Source organism: Euprymna scolopes, chromosome 23, assembly GCF_053919585.1.
Source record: "Euprymna scolopes isolate OS-2025 chromosome 23, ASM5391958v1, whole genome shotgun sequence".
Classification (NCBI taxonomy): Eukaryota; Metazoa; Mollusca; class Cephalopoda; order Sepiida; family Sepiolidae; genus Euprymna; species Euprymna scolopes.
In genome coordinates, this window is record NC_136504.1 from 72,263,912 (window position 1) to 72,282,949 (window position 19,038).

Here is a 19,038-nt window from a genome sequence, read left to right on the forward strand (position 1 = left end):
TATTATTATTTCATTTCTATTATTTTTTATTTTATTACAATAATTGTTACTTATATTTTTATTATTTCATTTCTATTATTTTTTATTTTATTACAATAATTGTTATTTTGATTTATATTATTATTTCATTTCTATTATTTTTTATGTTATTACAATAATTGTTACTTTTATTTATATTATTATTTCATTTCTATTATTTTTTATTTTATTAAAATAATTGTTACTTTTATTTATATTATTATTTCATTTCTATTATTTTTTATTTTATTAAAATAATTGTTACTTTTATTTATATTATTATTTCATTTCTATTATTTTTTATTTTATTACAATAATTGTTACTTTTATTTATATTATTATTTCATTTCTATTATTTTTTATTTTATTACAATAATTGTTACTTTTATTTATATTATTATTTCATTTCTATTATTTTTTATTTTATTACAATAATTGTTACTTTTATTTATATTATTTCATTTCTATTATTTTTTATTTTATTACAATAACTGTTAGTTTTATTTATATTATTTCATTTCTATTATTTTTTATTTTATTACAATAATTTTTACTTTTATTTATATTATTTCATTTCTGTTTTGTTTTTATTACAATAATCGTTACTTTTATTTATATTATTATTTCATTTCTATTATTTTTTATTTCATTACAATAATTGTTACTTTTATTTATATTATTATTTCATTTCTATTATTTTTTATTTTATTACAATAATTGTTACTTTTATTTATATTATGATTTCATTTCTATTATTTTTTATTTAATTCCAATAATTGATACTTTTATTTATATTATTATTTAATTTCTATTATTTCGTTTTTTATTACAATAATCGTTACTTTCATTTATATTATTATTTCATTTCTATTATTTTTTATTTTATTACAATAACTGTTACTTTTATTTATATTATTTCATTTCTATTATTTCATTTTTTATTAAAATAATCGTTACTTTTATTTATATTATTATTTCATTTCTATTATTTTTTATTTTATTACAATAATTGTTACTTTTATTTATATTATTTCATTTCTATTATTTTGTTTTTATTACAATAATTGTTATTTTGATTTATATTATTATTTCATTTCTATTATTTTGTTTTTATTACAATAATTGTTATTTTGATTTATATTATTTCATTTCTATTATTTTTTATTTTATTACAATAATTGTTATTTTGATTTATATTATTATTTCATTTCTATTATTTTTTATTTTATTACAATAATTGTTACTTTTATTTATATTATTATTTCATTTCTATTATTTTTTATTTTATTACAATAATTGTTTCTTTTATTTATATTATTATTTCATTTCTATTATTTTTTATTTTATTACAATAATTGTTACTTTTATTTATATTATTTCATTTCTATTTTTTATTGTATTACAATAATTGTTACTTTTTTTTATATTATTATTTCATTTCTATTATTTTTTATTTTATTACAATTGTTACTTTTATTTATATTATTATTTCATTTCCATTTTTTATTGTATTACAATAATTGTTTCTTTTATTTATATTATTATTTCATTTCTATTATTTTTTATTTTATTACAATAATTGTTATTTTGATTTATATTATTATTTCATTTCTATTATTTCATTTCTATTATTTTTTATTTTATTACAATAATTGTTATTTTGATTCATATTATTATTTCATTTCTATTATTTTTAATTTTATTACAATAATTGTTACTTTTATTTATATTATTACTTCATTTCTATTATTTTTTTATTTTATTACAATAGTTGTTAGTTTGATGTATATTATTATTTCATTTCTATTATTGTTAATTTTATTACAATAATTGTTACTTTTATTTATATTATTACTTCATTTCTATAATTTTTTTATTTTATTACAATAATTGTTATTTTGATTTATATTATTATTTCATTCCTATTATTTTTTATTTTATTACAATAATTGTTACTTTTATTTATATTATTATTTCATTTCTATTATTTTTTATTTTATTACAATAATTGTTTCTTTTATTTATATTATTATTTCATTTCTATTATTTTTTATTTTATTACAATAATTGTTATTTTGATTTATATTATTATTTCATTTCTATTATTTCATTTCTATTATTTTTTATTTTATTACAATAATTGTTATTTTGATTCATATTATTATTTCATTTCTATTATTTTTTATTTTATTACAATAATTGTTACTTTTATTTATATTATTATTTCATTTCTATTATTTTTTTTATTTTATTACAATAGTTGTTAGTTTGATGTATATTATTATTTCATTTCTATTATTGTTAATTTTATTACAATAATTGTTACTTTTATTTATATTATTACTTCATTTCTATTATTTTTTTATTTTATTACAATAATTGTTATTTTGATGTATATTATATTTCATTTCTATTATTTTTTATTTTATTACAATAATTGTTACTTTTATTTATATTATTATTTCATTTCTATTATTTTTTATTTTATTACAATAATTGTTATTTTGATTTATATTATTATTTCATTTCTTTTATTTTTTTATTTCATTACAATAATTTTTACTTTTATTTATATTATTATTTCATTTCTATTATTTTTTATTTTATTACAATAATTGTTTCTTTCATTTCTATTATTATTTCATTTCTATTATTTTTTATTTTATTACAATGATTGTTATTTTGATTTATATTATTATTTCATTTCTATTATTTTTTATTTTATTACAATAATTGTTACTTTTATTTATATTATTATTTCGTTTCTATTATTTTTTATTTTATTACAATAATTGTTACTTTTATTTATATTATTATTTCATTTCTATTATTTTTTATTTTATTACAATAATTGTTACTTTTATTTATATTATTTCATTTCTATTATTTTTTATTTTATTACAATAACTGTTAGTTTTATTTATATTATTTCATTTCTATTATTTTTTATTTTATTACAATAATTTTTACTTTTATTTATATTATTTAATTTCTTTTTTGTTTTTATTACAATAATCGTTACTTTTATTTATATTATTATTTCATTTCTATTATTTTTTATTTCATTACAATAATTGTTACTTTTATTTATATTATTATTTCATTTCTATTATTTTTTATTTTATTACAATAATTGTTACTTTTATTTATATTATTATTTCATTTCTATTATTTTTTATTTAATTCCAATAATTGATACTTTTATTTATATTATTATTTAATTTCTATTATTTCGTTTTTTATTACAATAATCGTTACTTTCATTTATATCATTATTTCATTTCTATTATTTTTTATTTTATTACAATAACTGTTACTTTTATTTATATTATTTCATTTCTATTATTTCATTTTTTATTAAAATAATCGTTACTTTTATTTATATTATTATTTCATTTCTATTATTTTTTATTTTATTACAATAATTGTTACTTTTATTTATATTATTTCATTTCTATTATTTTGTTTTTATTACAACAATTGTTATTTTGATTTATATTATTATTTCATTTCTATTATTTTTTATTTTATTACAATAATTGTTATTTTGATTTATATTATTATTTCATTTCTATTATTTTTTTATTTTATTACAATAATTGTTACTTTTATTTATATTATTATTTCATTTCTATTATTTTTTATTTTATTACAATAATTGTTATTTTGATTTATATTATTATTTCATTTCTATTATTTTTTATTTTATTACAATAAGTGTTATTTTGATTTATATTATTATTTCATTTCTATTATGTTTTATTTTATTACAATAATTGTTACTTTTATTTATATTATTTCATTTCTATTATTTTGTTTTTATTACAATAATCGTTACTTTTATTTATATTATTATTTCATTTCTATTATTTTTTATTTTATTACAATAATTGTTATTTTTATTTATATTATTATTTCATTTCTATTTTTTTTTATTTTATTACAATAATCGTTACTTTTATTTATATTATTATTTCATTTCTATTTTTTATTTTATTACAATAATTGTTATTTTTATTTATATTATTATTTCATTTCTATTATTTTTATTTTATTACAATAATTGTTACTTTTATTTATATTATTATTTCATTTCTATTATTTTTAATTTTATTACAATAATTGTTACTTTGATTTATATTATTATTTCATTTCTATTATTTTTTTATTTTATTACAATAATTGTTACTTTTATTTATATTATTATTTCATTTCTATTATTTTGTTTTTATTACAATAATCGTTACTTTTATTTATATTATTATTTCATTTCTATTATTTTTTTATTTTATTACAATAATCGTTACTTTTATTTATATTATTATTTCATTTCTATTATTTTTTATTTTATTACAATAACCGTTACTTTTATTTATATTATTATTTCATTTCTATTATTTTTTATTTTATTACAATAATTGTTACTTTTATTTATATTTCATTTCTATTATTTTTTACTTTATTACAATAATTGTTACTTTTATTTATATTATTATTTCATTTCTATTTTTTATTTTATTACAATAATTGTTACTTTTATTTATATTATTTCATTTCTATTATTTTTTATTTCATTACAAAATTTTTTACTTTTATTTATATTATTTCATTTCTATTATTTTGTTTTTATTACAATAATTGTTACTTTTATTTATATTATTATTTCATTTCTATTATTTTATTTTATTACAATAATTGTTACTTTTATTTATATTATTATTTCATTTCTATTATTTTTTATTTTATTACAATAATTGTTATTTTGATTTATATTATTTCATTTCTATTTTTATTTTATTACAATAATTGTTACTTTTATTTATATTATTATTTCATTTCTATTATTTTTTATTTTATTACAATAACTGTTACTTTTATTTATATTATTTCATTTCTATTATTTTTTATTTTATTACAATAATTTTTACTTTTATTTATATTATTTCATTTTATTACAATAATTGTTATTTTGATTTGTATTATTATTTCATTTCTATTATTTTTTATTTTATTCCAATAATTGTTACTTTTATTTATATTATTATTTCATTTCTATTATTTTGTTTTTTTATTGCAATAATCGTTACTTTTATTTATATTATTATTTCATTTCTATTATTTTGTTTTTTATTACAATAATCGTTACTTTTATTTGTATTATTATTTAATTTCTATTATTTTTTATTTTATTACAATAATTGTTACTTTCATTTATATTATTTCATTTCTATTATTTTTTATTTCATTACAATAATTGTTACTTTTATTTATATTATTATTTCATTTCTATTATTTTTTATTTTATTACAATAATTGTTACTTTTATTTATATTATTTCATTTCTATTATTTTTTATTTCATTACAAAAATTTTTACTTTTATTTATATTATTTCATTTCTATTATTTTGTTTTTATTACAATAATCGTTACTTTTATTTATATTATTATTTCATTTCTATTATTTTATTTTATTACAATAATTGTTACTTTCATTTATATTATTATTTCATTTCTATTATTGTTTGTTATTATAATAATCGTTACTTTTATTTATATTATTATTTCATTGCTATTATTTTTTATTTTATTACAATAATTGTTAGTTTTATTCATATTATTATTTAATTTCTATTATTTTTTTTTTATTACAATAATTGTTACTTTTATTTATATTATTATTTCATTTCTATTATTTTGTTTTTTATTAAATAATCGTTACTTTTATTTATATTATTATTTCATTTCTATTATTTTTTATTTTATTACAATAATTGTTACTTATATTTTTATTATTTCATTTCTATTATTTTTTATTTTATTACAATAATTGTTATTTTGATTTATATTATTATTTCATTTCTATTATTTTTTATGTTATTACAATAATTGTTACTTTTATTTATATTATTATTTCATTTCTATTATTTTTTATTTTATTAAAATAATTGTTACTTTTATTTATATTATTATTTCATTTCTATTATTTTTTATTTTATTACAATAATTGTTACTTTTATTTATATTATTATTTCATTTCTATTATTTTTTATTTTATTACAATAATTGTTACTTTTATTTATATTATTATTTCATTTCTATTATTTTTTATTTTATTACAATAATTGTTACTTTTATTTATATTATTTCATTTCTATTATTTTTTATTTTATTACAATAACTGTTAGTTTTATTTATATTATTTCATTTCTATTATTTTTTATTTTATTACAATAATTTTTACTTTTATTTATATTATTTCATTTCTTTTTTGTTTTTATTACAATAATCGTTACTTTTATTTATATTATTATTTCATTTCTATTATTTTTTATTTCATTACAATAATTGTTACTTTTATTTATATTATTATTTCATTTCTATTATTTTTTATTTTATTACAATAATTGTTACTTTTATTTATATTATGATTTCATTTCTATTATTTTTTATTTAATTCCAATAATTGATACTTTTATTTATATTATTATTTAATTTCTATTATTTCGTTTTTTATTACAATAATCGTTACTTTCATTTATATTATTATTTCATTTCTATTATTTTTTATTTTATTACAATAACTGTTACTTTTATTTATACTATTTCATTTCTATTATTTCATTTTTTATTAAAATAATCGTTACTTTTATTTATATTATTATTTCATTTCTATTATTTTTTATTTTATTACAATAATTGTTACTTTTATTTATATTATTTCATTTCTATTATTTTGTTTTTATTACAATAATTGTTATTTTGATTTATATTATTATTTCATTTCTATTATTTTGTTTTTATTACAATAATTGTTATTTTGATTTATATTATTTCATTTCTATTATTTTTTATTTTATTACAATAATTGTTATTTTGATTTATATTATTATTTCATTTCTATTATTTTTTATTTTATTACAATAATTGTTACTTTTATTTATATTATTATTTCATTTCTATTATTTTTTATTTTATTACAATAATTGTTTCTTTTATTTATATTATTATTTCATTTCTATTATTTTTTATTTTATTACAATAATTGTTACTTTTATTTATATTATTTCATTTCTATTTTTTATTGTATTACAATAATTGTTACTTTTATTTATATTATTATTTCATTTCTATTATTTTTTATTTTATTACAATAATTGTTACTTTTATTTATATTATTATTTCATTTCTATTATTTCATTTCTATTATTTTTTATTTTATTACAATAATTGTTATTTTGATTCATATTATTTCATTCCTATTATTTTTTATTTTATTACAATAATTGTTACTTTTATTTATATTATTATTTCATTTCTATTATTTTTTATTTTATTACAATAATTGTTTCTTTTATTTATATTATTATTTCATTTCTATTATTTTTTATTTTATTACAATAATTGTTACTTTTATTTATATTATTATTTCATTTCTATTTTTTATTGTATTACAATAATTGTTACTTTTTTTTATATTATTATTTCATTTCTATTATTTTTTATTTTATTACAATTGTTACTTTTATTTATATTATTATTTCATTTCCATTTTTTATTGTATTACAATAATTGTTTCTTTTATTTATATTATTATTTCATTCCTATTATTTTTTATTTTATTACAATAATTGTTATTTTGATTTATATTATTATTTCATTTCTATTATTTCATTTCTATTATTTTTTATTTTATTACAATAATTGTTATTTTGATTCATATTATTATTTCATTTCTATTATTTTTAATTTTATTACAATAATTGTTACTTTTATTTATATTATTACTTCATTTCTATTATTTTTTATTTTATTACAATAGTTGTTAGTTTGATGTATATTATTATTTCATTTCTATTATTGTTAATTTTATTACAATAATTGTTACTTTTATTTATATTATTACTTCATTTCTATAATTTTTTTATTTTATTACAATAATTGTTATTTTGATTTATATTATTATTTCATTCCTATTATTTTTTATTTTATTACAATAATTGTTACTTTTATTTATATTATTATTTCATTTCTATTATTTTTTATTTTATTACAATAATTGTTTCTTTTATTTATATTATTATTTCATTTCTATTATTTTTTATTTTATTACAATAATTGTTTCTTTTATTTATATTATTATTTCATTTCTATTATTTTTTATTTTATTACAATAATTGTTATTTTGATTTATATTATTATTTCATTTCTATTATTTCATTTCTATTATTTTTTATTTTATTACAATAATTGTTATTTTGATTCATATTATTATTTCATTTCTATTATTTTTTATTTTATTACAATAATTGTTACTTTTATTTATATTATTATTTCATTTCTATTATTTTTTTATTTTATTACAATAGTTGTTAGTTTGATGTATATTATTATTTCATTTCTATTATTGTTAATTTTATTACAATAATTGTTACTTTTATTTATATTATTACTTCATTTCTATTATTTTTTTATTTTATTACAATAATTGTTATTTTGATGTATATTATATTTCATTTCTATTATTTTTTATTTTATTACAATAATTGTTACTTTTATTTATATTATTATTTCATTTCTATTATTTTTTATTTTATTACAATAATTGTTATTTTGATTTATATTATTATTTCATTTCTTTTATTTTTTTATTTCATTACAATAATTTTTACTTTTATTTATATTATTATTTCATTTCTATTATTTTTTATTTTATTACAATAATTGTTTCTTTCATTTCTATTATTATTTCATTTCTATTATTTTTTATTTTATTACAATGATTGTTATTTTGATTTATATTATTATTTCATTTCTATTATTTTTTATTTTATTACAATAATTGTTACTTTTATTTATATTATTATTTCATTTCTATTATTTTGTTATTACAATAATCGTTACTTTTATTTATATTATTATTTCATTTCTATTATTTTTTATTTTATTACAATAATCGTTATTTTTATTTATATTATTATTTCATTTCTATTATTTTTTATTTTATTACAATAATCGTTATTTTTATTTATATTATTATTTCATTTCTATTATTTTTTATTTTATTACAATAATCGTTACTTTTATTTATATTATTATTTCATTTCTATTATTTTTTATTTTATTACAATAATCGTTACTTTTATTTATATTATTCAATTTCTATTATTTTTTATTTTATTACAATAATTGTTACTTTTATTTATATTATTACTTCATTTCTATTATTTTTTTATTTTATTACAATAATTGTTATTTTTATTTATATTATTATTTCATTTCTATTATTTTTTATTTTATTACAATAATCGTTACTTTTATTTATATTATTATTTCATTTCTATTATTTTTTATTTTATTACAATAATCGTTACTTTTATTTATATTATTCAATTTCTATTATTTTTTATTTTATTACAATAATTGTTACTTTTATTTATATTATTACTTCATTTCTATTATTTTTTTATTTTATTACAATAATTGTTATTTTGATGTATATTATTATTTCATTTCTATTATTTTTTATTTTATTACAATAATTGTTACTTTTATTTATATTATTATTTCATTTCTATTATTTTTTATTTTATTACAATAATTGTTTCTTTTATTTATATTATTATTTCATTTCTATTATTTTTTATTTTATTACAATAATTGTTACTTTTATTTATATTATTTCATTTCTATTATTTTTTATTTTATTACAATAATTGTTATTTTGATTTATATTATTATTTCATTTCTATTATTTTTAATTTTATTACAATAATTGTTACTTTTATTTATATTATTACTTCATTTCTATTATTTTTAATTTTATTACAATAATTGTTACTTTTATTTATATTATTACTTCATTTCTATTATTTTTTTTCAATAATTGTTATTTTGATTTATATTATTATTTCATTTCTATTATGTTTTATTTTATTACAATAATTGTTACTTTTATTTATATTATTTCATTTCTATTATTTTGTTTTTATGACAATAATCGTTACTTTTATTTATATTATTATTTCATTTCTATTATTTTTTATTTTATTACAATAATTGGTATTTTTATTTATATGATTATTTCATTTCTATTATTTTTTATTTTATTACAATAACTGTTACTTTTATTTATATTATTTCATTTCTATTATTTTTTATTTTATTACAATAATTTTTACTTTTATTTATATTATTTCATTTTATTACAATAATTGTTATTTTGATTTGTATTATTATTTCATTTCTATTATTTTTTATTTTATTCCAATAATTGTTACTTTTATTTATATTATTATTTCATTTCTATTATTTTTTATTTTATTACAATAATTGTTACTTTTATTGATATTTCATTTCTATTATTTTTTATTTTATTACAATAATTGTTACTTTTATTTATATTATTATTTCATTTCTATTTTTTATTTTATTACAATAATTGTTACTTTTATTTATATTATTTCATTTCTATTATTTTTTATTTCATTACAAAATTTTTTACTTTTATTTATATTATTTCATTTCTATTATTTTGTTTTTATTACAATAATTGTTACTTTTATTTATATTATTATTTCATTTCTATTATTTTATTTTATTACAATAATTGTTACTTTTATTTATATTATTATTTCATTTCTATTATTTTATTTTATTACAATAATTGTTACTTTTATTTATATTATTATTTCATTTCTATTATTTTTTATTTTATTACAATAATTGTTATTTTGATTTATATTATTATTTCATTTCTATTTTTTATTTTATTACAATAATTGTTACTTTTATTTATATTATTTCTTTTCTATTATTTTGTTTTTTATTTCTGTTATTACTAATCATGGAAAAATTAAACGCAATAGTAAATTACTATCGGAGTTTAATTTTTTATCTTTATAACTAAAGTTTAACGAATAGAGTAAATAACTTTTGCATAACTTGTAGTCTTCAAAATGATATTGAATTATATGTTTGAAAATTTTCCCCTCATCATTAAGTTTTACAATTGTTTTATGATTAGATATGTATTTTTCCATATTTTCATGTCTAATTGTAAACTGGCATGTCCGCCCCAAATCTTTCAACTTCACTTACTGTAATTTTCAACCCCTCCCCATCCAATGCTTTTTCCCCCCCCTTTTTTTTAATGTCTGCAGTATATATGTCATATGATCCCTCTCTATATTTTACTTTTAGTAAATTGAAGTTTCGTTTTTCTTCATTTGAGGACTGAGTTCTTCCGTGGAAAGCAACTATTTATTAAGTCATCTAACGAGGACTTCTGGCTTTAACTGACCATTTGTCCAAAATATTGGCTTGTCCAGTATAGAGATTATATATATATATATATATTTTTTTTTTGTCTTTACATAAGCAGTAGTTTGTTGCTACACAGTCATGAGCATGTTTCGGTCTACTAGTATTTAATAACTAGAGACCTCATCAGGCAACAACCCTTATTTTCGAAAACGGAATCCTAAATGAAGAACAAAAATTTATCCTCAGCAAAAGAAGGCTTTTCTTTTCTTTTTTTTCATCATGAGTGTGAAGAACATGGTTGAATTGGGTGCGAATTTATTAGTTTATTCGTTCTCGTATCTGCTTATTTATTTATTTATCGGTGACTTTATTCATTTTTGTGTTGGTGTTAGAGATAAGAGTTTGTGGGTTGAGGGGGATTTGGTTCTAAAACTAGGGCTATACAGATGTTATCTTTAACAAGCGAGAGGCTGAGACCTTCAAGGGTCAATGTGTCATAAAATTCTCTTTTTTTAAAAGTTTATTTCAATTTAATATGCTTATATCTGAGAAGAGGTTAGGAATTTACCTGGGTCTGTTGAATGTTGTCTGGCCTTCCAGTGAACGGTTGAAGAGAGGGAAGGGGAGTTAGAGGAAGGAAGGTGGTAGGGGGAGATGGAATGGGGAAGAAGGAAGAGGGACTAAAAGAAGTAGAAGAGAAGGTGGCATCATTTAATAGCTCTGCTTTATCTTACTTAAACAAAATCGGTTATTTTTGGACCTCCCCAATATTAATTTCTCTTTCATCTGTTCCTTTAATGTTGATTCATTAATTTGTGTATTAGTAAATTTATTAAAGACTTTTTTAATGATGGTAATTGCAAAATTCAGGATATATGTCATTTTTAAACTTATGATGGTTAAATTTAGCCTTTTATTTTTTTTATGCATGGTTTTACTCAGGAAAAGTGTAGTTTTGGATTTTGTGAATGTTGGACCTGAGGAGGTTAGTATGTGTAGGTGTTCAACTATCGGATATTGCATATGGGTCGTGTTGGAGTTGAATATATTCGAGAGTAATTCGAAAGTGAGAGAGCAGATGCGATTTGTAACGTCTGTAATTTATGGAGGTTTCTTGTTTTTATTTAAGAGTTTATCCCTATCTTTAAATTTTATGATAGTTTTGCATTTAAGCAAAGAAGGCAAGGTGAATTTAGTGACTGGCAAGTTTTTGCTTTTTTTAGGATGTGCCAGTCAACAATAGGTGTCAAATTTTTACTCGTTAGATCATTGTAGTATGTAGCTAATGATCTTTGTAATTTGGGTTTAGGAAAGAGCTTTTGTGGCCTGTGTATCTCTGTTTAAAGGTATTACTAGTTTGGCTGATGTAGGATTTGTAAGTGGTGGGGTCTTCCTTGGCCCTAATATTTGCTTGATAGATTACAGAGGTTGTGAGACATTTTCCCTTAAGGGGGCATTTGGATTTATTAATACAGTTGCACGTTTTTGTTACCCTGTTTCCTAAATTGTGTACTGTGTCATTGCTTAAAATTTTTTTATTATGGTTTTTTATTATCTTTTCTAAGTTATTGCCGCAACTGTAGCTCAATTTGATGGTGTTTTTGTTGAATATTTTGTGGAGCATGTTGTTGGGGAGGAAATGTAGTTTAACGAGATTAATGAATTTTCTACCCAAGTTTGTTTTGACCATTTGGTTGAAATGAGGAGTGAACCAAATGATTTTCCTTTTACGGATTTTTCTAAATGTGGTTGTATTACTTGAGGGTTCTATATATTCTAGTTTGGTTTCCTTGTATCCACTGTTAACTAGGGCTTTGTTGTAAAAATTTTTAGTGTTTATTGAATATTTCTTTGGATGAGGAGTTTGAGCTAATTCTTCTACTAATGGATCTAGGTATATGTTTAATTATAGCTTTAGGATGGTCAGAGAGGGGGTGGACATATAAAGGGTTACTGTTCTCTTTCCTATAGGGTTCATAAATTACTTTGTTTAGGTTGAATGTGACATCTAGGAAGTGGACTATTTTAATGTTCGTGGCAATTTCAACTTTAAGGTTAATTCTTTTGAATTCTTTTATGATAATTTTTTTGAAACTAGAAACAGACGATATTGCGTATACAAAAGTGGTCAATATATATATATATATATATATACTAGCAGGGAGACCTGATGTTGTCTGGGATTGAATGATGATCAACGAATATTCCACACTTTCATACTTTTATTGTCATCAAAATCGGTGAAATTGCCCATTTGTCAATCGATTCGATTGATTGCTTGCTTTAGTTGGGGATCTATCACTGTGCACCAGGAGAAAACTTCACATGCCTCTTGCAGTGACAGTCCACAATATATTATAGTCTACATTGCACTGTAGAGAATCCACTGTTTATTTTATAAAATTACTTTTCATATATAATAGCTTGAATTTAAGTTTAAAATGCAAAAGTCAAGTATCATGCTCCAATTGTGCTCTAAGCAGACAAATTCATTTTGATCGCGCTCTTGTCATATCAAAGAAACTACTGTTGATTTTATATACTTGGCCTGTGTTGTGCGGTGATAATGGCTTGAAGTTTAAAATGACAGTCAAGTATCATGGTGCAATTGTGCTTTAAACAGAAACATTCATTTCGAATGTGCCCCTGTCATATCAAAGAACCTACTGTTGATTTTCGACTTGTGGGTTAATAAAACTTCTCAAATGCACTTGTGATGTTAGGCTGTGCAAAGTGTTAACTTTGGTCAAAATCGCCTGTTCCATCTTTTACCGGATTATTTTGATTATCAATACTTATTGAAGACATTCTGATACAAAACCTATTTAAGAGCACCATCAGGTACATAAAGTGCCTTTGTGTGAAATTTCATAAAAATTGGCCCAGCCGTTTTCGAGTTCATAGGGAACAAACACACACACAAAGTTCCTTTTATATAATAGTAGATATACTTTTATATCATATCTATATTTAAATACATTTATCTCGACCTATCTTATGCATATGTTTCGTTGAACAGCAAGTATAATTCCTGTTTGTTTTTCTTGTGATCCATCTTTTCCATTTAGCAGGTCAATGTTCAAATGTTCTGTTCGAGTGTAAAAAGAAATTCACCATAGCCACAAACATTTTTGACTTCCATGAGTTGTCTTTAAGCGAGTGATGAATCCAAAAATTATATCTGAATATAAGTTATGCACTGTAAAAATGGATTTCATACAATAAACCTAATTCCAACAAATGTTTAACGATCATAATCCGGTTGCTAACATAAAGTTAGTATCATGCTTTACAACAATTAAAATTACAAAGTTTTTTTGTTTTTTTTTAAACCATTTCTAAATTAATTCACACTACTTACCTATAAACTATATTTTCTGAGTGTAAGTCTTGGAGACCACAACAGATTTCTGCAGCATAGAATATTGCCCGTTCCTCATCAAAGCCAGGTTGCCCCATATTATGAATATGAAACTTGAGATCACCTCCATTCATCAGGGTCAGCACCAAACAAAGAGCATCTTTTGTTTCAAACGCATATGCTAGACTAACCTTAAAAAAATTTTAAAAACAGAAAAAAAAATTATCTTATAACGCTTTTATCTGCATGTATTTCATTTTTTTTATACAAAAATGCTTTTAACATAAAAACAACAAAAGTTCATTTATGACACCATGTGGTTCCACACCGACAAGCTGCCGACCCCAGGTATCATGTGTCATGGATTTCTTCATCTTTTATCATTCTAGTCCTGGCCATGTTGTCGTCGTAGTCTTTTTCATATAGCGACCGTCGATAATGAGCAAACGGGTTCACAAGTATAAAAATAAAATAAACACGGGGAAAACAAGAAAAACAATGACTTTGATGCTTCACATAAATGTCAGTTGGACTTTGGGTGTGTGTGTCTACATGCTAACGTTCACATCTACGTTTTGTCAAGGCTGAGTTCACCTGTTGCTGTCAATTTATCTTGATCCCCCAAAGCTTTTCTGACTTGGAAAAGTCACGATCTGTCTTCAATTGTAGTCAAAGTCTAATTGAACTCTCAACTCTGACTTCATCATAAAATCTCAATTCATGATTGTTGAAAATAACTCACTGACTGTTGTTAAGTCCAGCTTTTTCTATTGTTCTCCTCACTCACTGTACCTCCCCCCCCCCAATACCAACAGACACAATGTTTGATCCTTAGTTCATTGTTTTCTACCTATTGGTCACCTGGTCACTCATTACACCCTGAATTTAAACTTTACCCCTGACTCCTTTGTCTGACTCACCGTCCATTGTTAATAAAAAAAAAAATGCTATTTCATTTGTCATCCACTCTTTGTCATTTCCTATCACCCAGCACTCAACAACCTCAGTTGAGCATAGTATTCAATTTGTGTTCACACACATATACACACCTTCCTGTGGCAAATTATGCTCTTTTACATTAATTTTCTTTTATAACTATAAATTGGCAAACTCAAAAGAACAATAACAAATTATCTTCTCACTGTTTTTTTTAGCAAATCAAATATTTTTAGGGCACATTTAATTGATTTTAAATACAATTTCTGTGAGTTTTTTTTTTTTTTAAATTGAAATCAAATATCTGGCATAGTTTAAATTTTATCATCAATCTATAATCACAATATTTCAACAGAGATTGAGATAAAAACGAAAAAATAGACACTTACTACAAATCGAGAATTAATCTTTTGTAAAATCTGTTTTTCATTCAATGCCATTGCTTCTCCTTTTCGTTTTTTCACCCGTTTCTTTTCCAATTTCTTACACGCATACATCTTACCAGTGGCCCGCACCTGGCAAGCACATACTTCACCAAAGCCACCTTTCCCCAAAACTCTGTACATACGAAATGTATTTTTTGTAACTGGTTGACTGGAAAAAAAAAAAAAAAAAAGAAAAAAAAAAGTTTAGAATTCTCATTTTTTGTTAAAAATACTAAATTTATTTGAAAAAAAAAAAAAGAATAAATAAAAAAAATAAAACTCAAAAAAACTACAAACGTATACATTTTTAAAAGTGAAATATTTTGTATTCGAGACAAGTTTCTGGTTTATAGCTTCATTGTGCCTATTAGTTTTGAGAGCAAGTTTTATTTTGTGCTGTTTTATAAGTTTTTTCTTTAAGTTATGATTATTGCATATCATTGATCTTGATTTCATATACAATTTATCATTTTACATGCTGGCATGTGTTGGACAGCTTTCAAAAATTGACTTACCAACTAACCTATATCTACCCAGGTTTTTATACCAGCTTCTTTTAAATCTACCCTTATCACTTGTCCCAATTTTTCTTTGGTTAACTGTTCTGCATCACTATTCTTACAATTTGACCAAACCAACAAAGTCTCCCCATGCTGTTCAGATTTGATCTTCCTCTCAGCTCATCAGATATAACCCTGTTACATCTCAATACAACGCATGTCCGCAACCCTCACTAGGTTTTACTTTCATGCATCACATGCTTGATACAACTTTTCTCTTGGAAAATGATCTGCAGCAAAAATGGCACAAAAATGACTAAACATGTTTATAAAATAACAGTCGAAAAGTTTAAAAAGTGGGCATCAAAACATGCTTGCAATGAACAAACAATGAAGATTAAATTTTATTTTAATGATAAAAAACAAAGAAAATTTAGAATTTTCATTTTTTGTCAAAAACACCGAATTTATTTGAAAAAAAAAAAAAAAAAATTAAAAAAAAACAGCAGATAGTAATATGACATCCTTTGCTAAACTTTAGTAAAATCTCTCGGGATTTGTGTTCATGTATTGTTGAGGAAAAATGAAGAACCCAAGAAACTCCTGCTTCCAGGCTTGAAATTTATGCTATATTTTCAACTAACAGGACCCATGTACCAGCACTGCCCATTGGAAGTCAGGACAGTTTCAATGTATAGAGAGGTTGTGTGAGCATATTGAATTTTTATGTTGTCTGCGTTTTGAAAGCTATATTGTCATTTTTGTTGAGAGAAAAAAGTCATTATTATATTAGAGATAATGGTAAATAACATAAAGTGAAGTTTCAGTGCTGAGTTGTGAACTTACATGAGAAAATATACATCACCAAATCTGATCAACATTATGTTCATTATTTTATAAAAATTTTTTTTTTTCCATATTTTATCAAATAAAACATTTGTTTCCGTTTGCTTTTTTTTGTTTTGTTTTGATTTGATTATCATCACAGTAAAATCTAACTCAAGAAAGAAATAACTTAGAAAGCAACATTTTGAAGATTTAAATTCACTAATTTAAATGCTAAAAACATCTTGTTTAGTTCTGAATAGTTGTGAAGTGAATGTTTTTTATGATGAACTTAACAGAAAGGAAACTCGTTTTTAGATAAAATGAATATTGAGCAAAAAATATAGTAAGACACCATTTACAACTTCTCCATACACGGTAACATGTAAGGTCAAGTTTTTGACACCACCTAAACAACCTGCATCTCCTCACCGGCATTACCTCTTCAGATGTGAAATGGAAAGTTGCCAGCCAAATAAAGACCACAAAAGCTATCAATGATAAATGCCACTTTTTTTCTGGATGTGAACTAATGGTCCAATGATTGAAGTGAAGGAGAAGCCTCCTCACACATGTTGAAACCCTAACAACACGTCATAAAGTGACCAGATTACAACTGTGGAAAAAACGGCTAGAAAATTCTCCCACCCTGCTACTGACATGGGAATCTCCACTTCTGCATCTTCCAGTTCAGAAACATCTTCACTTCAACTGCACAAGAACAGAAATGGGCTGATCAAAAAGCTACAAAACCAACGCAATCCTTTGCAAATGTGAAGAGGAGGACCATACAATGCAACAATGAATTGCCTGCCCTTTACTGGCCAATCAATGCAGCTTGAAAGATCTTGCAGAACATAACAATAATGAAAAGAACACCATAAAAAAGTGGAAAAAAAGTTTTAAAGCCATGCAAAGAAGAACATGGTAGTGAATTGGGAAAACTTCCAGAGAGGAAAATTAAGTTTATATTAAAAAGAAATCATTTTTGAAAAGGAAACTGAAATATGTGGAAAATCATCACAGAACCTCTTCATATTAATCATATGTTGTATAATTAAAAAAGATGAAAAAGTTTAGAGTTGAAAAAAAAACATCACTTACCTTTCCAACCATTTCCATTGTAAATATCGTTTAAAATACATTGAATCTAAAAATTCTGTGAATGGTTGTTTGCTTAAATAATCTTTGGCCACTCTAAAAAATAAAAGAACCATGATAAACATTTTAGTGAAAAATTGAAAAAAAAAAATGAAATAATTCTTATGATTTAAAATAATATGAAGAGAAATCAACTTCAGTAAAAACTGAACTTGGATCAATTGCAACTATTACAAATAATGAATAAAAATGAGAAATTATTTAATCAATTGTAATTATCACGTTATATAAAATAAAGAAATTGAAATCATTTAAGTTCAACAATTGTAAAGGTAATCAAAGAATATAGAAAAAATAGAATTAACAGATCATAAACAAAAAAAAATAAAAGCATTTAGTCAATCAACTTCAATGATGAGGTTATAAAAGAATCAATCAAGCAGAATAAATTTCAAAGTGAGAACATAAATGAATATATCAACTTGAATGAATTTTAACCAAAGTCATAAAATAAAAAAATATAATCCACTTTAACCAATTTCAACTATGCAGTCATAAATATTTTCTGTCACCACTTATCAGGACTAAAAGGAGTATGAGGATTAATAA

General features: G+C 19.3%; 1 protein-coding gene across 1 annotated transcript in view; it reads right to left on the reverse strand.

The window, feature by feature from the left end:
- The window catches only part of LOC145245995 (G protein-coupled receptor kinase 5-like), a gene marked incomplete in the record, with an annotated part of 231,281 nt that overhangs the window by 34,125 nt on the left and 178,118 nt on the right, over positions 1–19,038 (reverse strand). Inside the window, 3 exon segments of the mRNA XM_080107792.1 lie at positions 14,643–14,833; positions 15,968–16,172; positions 18,433–18,525. Of these exon segments, the coding sequence (XP_079963918.1) occupies positions 14,643–14,833; positions 15,968–16,172; positions 18,433–18,525 (489 nt within the window).